The following is a 3,316-nucleotide window of genomic DNA, read 5'->3' as shown; positions in this document are numbered from 1 at the left end:
CGGGCCTAAATTATTCTAAATTATCAGCTATCCTGCATCATAAATCACACTTGCATGCAACTGGGCTATCTTTTGAGATTCTTATTTCCTTCCATTAGTGTCAGTGTGTTCAGGGTATTAATTCATCAGATTGCATTTAAAACTACTATTCTTGATAAGTTCTAATTTCCATCTGTAGTTCAACACAAAAACAAAACAACAACAACAAAAAATGATGTTGCATAATAGAAATTGCAGTCTAAAAGCCTTCTGATAATTGAATTCTACATGTTACTTTTATTCCAGGTTCTTCCATCTCCTCCAGTACCTAGGACTACGCAGGGATTTATTGGATGGAGATCAGCTATTCCAGAGTTGGGACTTGAACACAGTTTTCAAATCCATAGCTGCAAAGGTGCCTTTTCTAAGGATTTGAAGTGGCCATGTGAGCCCTCTGACTGACATTAAGAAGTAACAGGTTGACACACAGACCATTTGCATCCCTAAATTCACATTCTGTAGTGGACTGTTGGATTGTTAAACATTTATGCTTTAAAAATGATTTGTGGAAACACCCACGATCATTTTTGTAAAGTGCAAACAACTTAACGTAGCATTACTTGTTACTGATTTTTTGAAATCTATGGCATCCAAGCAGTTATCACTGCTTCAGATTTACTTGAAGTAACAATAAACTCATATAAACATCACAGGGAAGGTATTATTTAATTAGCATGAGTAAGACATAAATACCTACTGCCATGTTCCTGCCAATCCTTCACTGCTAGTTCCCAATTCATCACTTACCAGTACTGGAATCTATGTTTAAAACTAGTTTTCAATTAGCACTCTGATCTGGCTCACTAGTGAGCTGCTCAAGTGCTTGTGGTATCACAAAGTGTCTCAGTACAGAAAGGGGGTGAGAAGGTGCAGAGAAGAGTAACAGGCATGGCAGTATTGGCTGAAGCTGCCATGGAACTGCATCATTTTGCAAATAATCTTTCCTTGTTAAAAAAACAGAACAAAATTCAAGAAACAAGCAAACAAAAAAAATGCCTGTAGAAAATAGTCAGGCTTCATCAGAGTGTGACCACTGCAGCTCGAAAGAAAACAGGCAAACCATAAGTAAAGTAATAATTATTAAATGCATTGTCTTTTGTGTTGTGCGTGCCTTATAGGTACTTTGTGTAGTTACACACATAAGTAATGATGTAGTTCCCTGTGCAGCTGCCTGATACAAATAAGACATAAAAAGCCCAGTTAAAAAAAAATAATCTGGGTTATTTGGTATCAAAACATGTTTTTTTTTCAATGAGTTGATCAGAATGCAAATCTGTTACAAAGTATTTATGTTGCTTCAGTTTTGTTTATACAAATATTCCAATCAGGACTGGTGAAAGGGGATGGCACTGGTGTGGCTACCTGAGTGCTGTGAAGTCCAGTCCTGCACTTCACTACATACCTGAAGATTTGCTAGGACTTTTGGAAACTGAGGAGACTCATTTAGTTGCAGCAACCATTTGCAGGATACAGTTCTAGTTGGTTCACTTGTTTAAACTAGAAGATTGTTTAAACCAACAACAGCCTCCAAGAAATCAGCACAGGAAACTCCATATAACTTCTTATTACTTAGAAATACTTTTGTCTTTAATCCTGCTGCAAGATCTCCTTTGTATTCTGCAGCTTTCAGCGTCTACTTCTTGAGTCAGCACTAAGTCCTTGGCTTTCGTAGCAGGAGGTCAGCAGCTAATGTTTCTTTCTTCCCTTCTTCCCAAGGTATGACTCACAATGATCAACATCCCACCTATTTTTTTACATCCAGTTCAAATACCCACAAAATAACAATATTTTACTTTTGCCATATTCTTTGCAAATAACAGAGAAGTGACTCATATCCTTTGGAAAGATTACCCAAGACTGAGAATACACAGCAGAAGTAACTTCAGACACGTTACTTAAAAACCAGAATAAAGAATAACTTGGAATCAGATTCTGAACATTTAAGATAAATTGCAGTTCAGCTACTGACTATAATGTGTAAAATGTTCTTTGAACAAGCAGGATCATTTTAAGAAGAACATTTTAAATCAGTTTGCTTTCTTGCCATTGCTGGGTTTGTATCTCTATTTTAATCATATGGTTCTTCAGCTCACTTTAAGGTCGTATATAGATCCTCTTATTATTTTCTGATTTATATAAACAGGTATATTAAAAATTAATATGCAATATAGTAGCAAAAAAATAATAAAATAGATTAATTCAGGCCAAATGAAAGGGGAGCTTCAAAAACACTGTTTTTAAAGAAGTGTTGTATTAAAGAACCAAAGCTGGCACCTAAAATCCAGTAGATGTTTGTATAAAGTGAAATCCAAATCCACATGAGCCATGGTTTGATTTTGAACACCAAAATAAACTCTTAGTCCAGGATGTACTGAATCTCATTCCCAATGCCTGAATATTAACTCTGTGCTAACGTATAAAGTACCTTTACATCAGGGAATATTTTGATATAGCCTAATCTGGGATGTGTAAGAAGTCTTGTCTAAAATTTGAACTAATTCCTCTAGCATAATCCATTAGTTGTTAATTAATCCATGTATTTGGGGTTTAGGTGTTCAAGAATATGTGAAACTATAGACCTGACTTTCTTTTCCCAGCACTTTTTGTGTGACCCTTTATACCTGAAAACAAAATGTGGAACAGTTGTGGGTTTGCAGCTGACAAAGGACTGCCCAGTCAACTGCCCCAGCTGTGAATCCAAAAGGCCAATACAGAATTATTAAATCACTTTGTAATGTTTAAAACCCAGCATTTAATTGGTGGAAATTAACCTATTTAATGGAGCCAAGTTCGGCACATAAATGTCACTGCACACTCTAAAATATCGCACCATCTCCAAGATCAGGACAGTGTCAGTAAACTCAGTGCAGACACAGAGAAAATGCTTCAAAACAAAACCAAACCACTTGGAAAATGCAGCAAAAGTCAAGACAATTTTAATCCCATGTAAAGATCTTACACCTGTGCTTGTATGTAAGTCAGAATAGAATGGGAGCTTACTAAACATAAAAAGTTATGCTGTTTATTTTCAACCAAAATTTCAAAACAAGATACAAGTGTATTTAGATGTCTTCTATGCTTCAATCTGAATTTCATTTGATGCAGTTTTCCTTAAAGCTTTTTGGCAGTCTGAGGTTCACATTAGCAAAGTGGCATGCGTAGCAATTCCTCCTTAGTTGACTAAAATTTTTCAGAAAACTGAAGCCATCTTGTCTTTTGATTGTTGCTTTCAAATAAACAAGTTGTTTGGTTACAGGAGCATTTTAAAGAGCAACTG

The 3,316-nt window shown here is 35.8% G+C and overlaps 1 protein-coding gene across 1 annotated transcript in view; it reads left to right on the top strand.

Moving 5' to 3' along the window:
- Positions 1-441, top strand: part of LOC104389714 (chromosome unknown open reading frame, human C20orf85) — a 3,694-nt gene extending 3,253 nt beyond the window's left edge. Inside the window, exon 4 of the mRNA XM_009998752.1 lies at positions 286-441. Coding sequence (XP_009997054.1) covers positions 286-441 — 156 coding nt within the window. The remainder of the gene's footprint in view (positions 1-285) is intronic.
- The last annotated feature ends 2,875 nt before the right edge of the window (positions 442-3,316 follow it).

This window comes from Chaetura pelagica, unplaced genomic scaffold (genome assembly GCF_000747805.2).
Source record: "Chaetura pelagica isolate M959 unplaced genomic scaffold, ChaPel_1.0 scaffold275, whole genome shotgun sequence".
Classification (NCBI taxonomy): domain Eukaryota; kingdom Metazoa; phylum Chordata; class Aves; order Apodiformes; family Apodidae; genus Chaetura; species Chaetura pelagica.
Note: the sequence above shows the minus strand (reverse complement) of the source record. Positions and strands in the feature narration are given on the sequence as shown.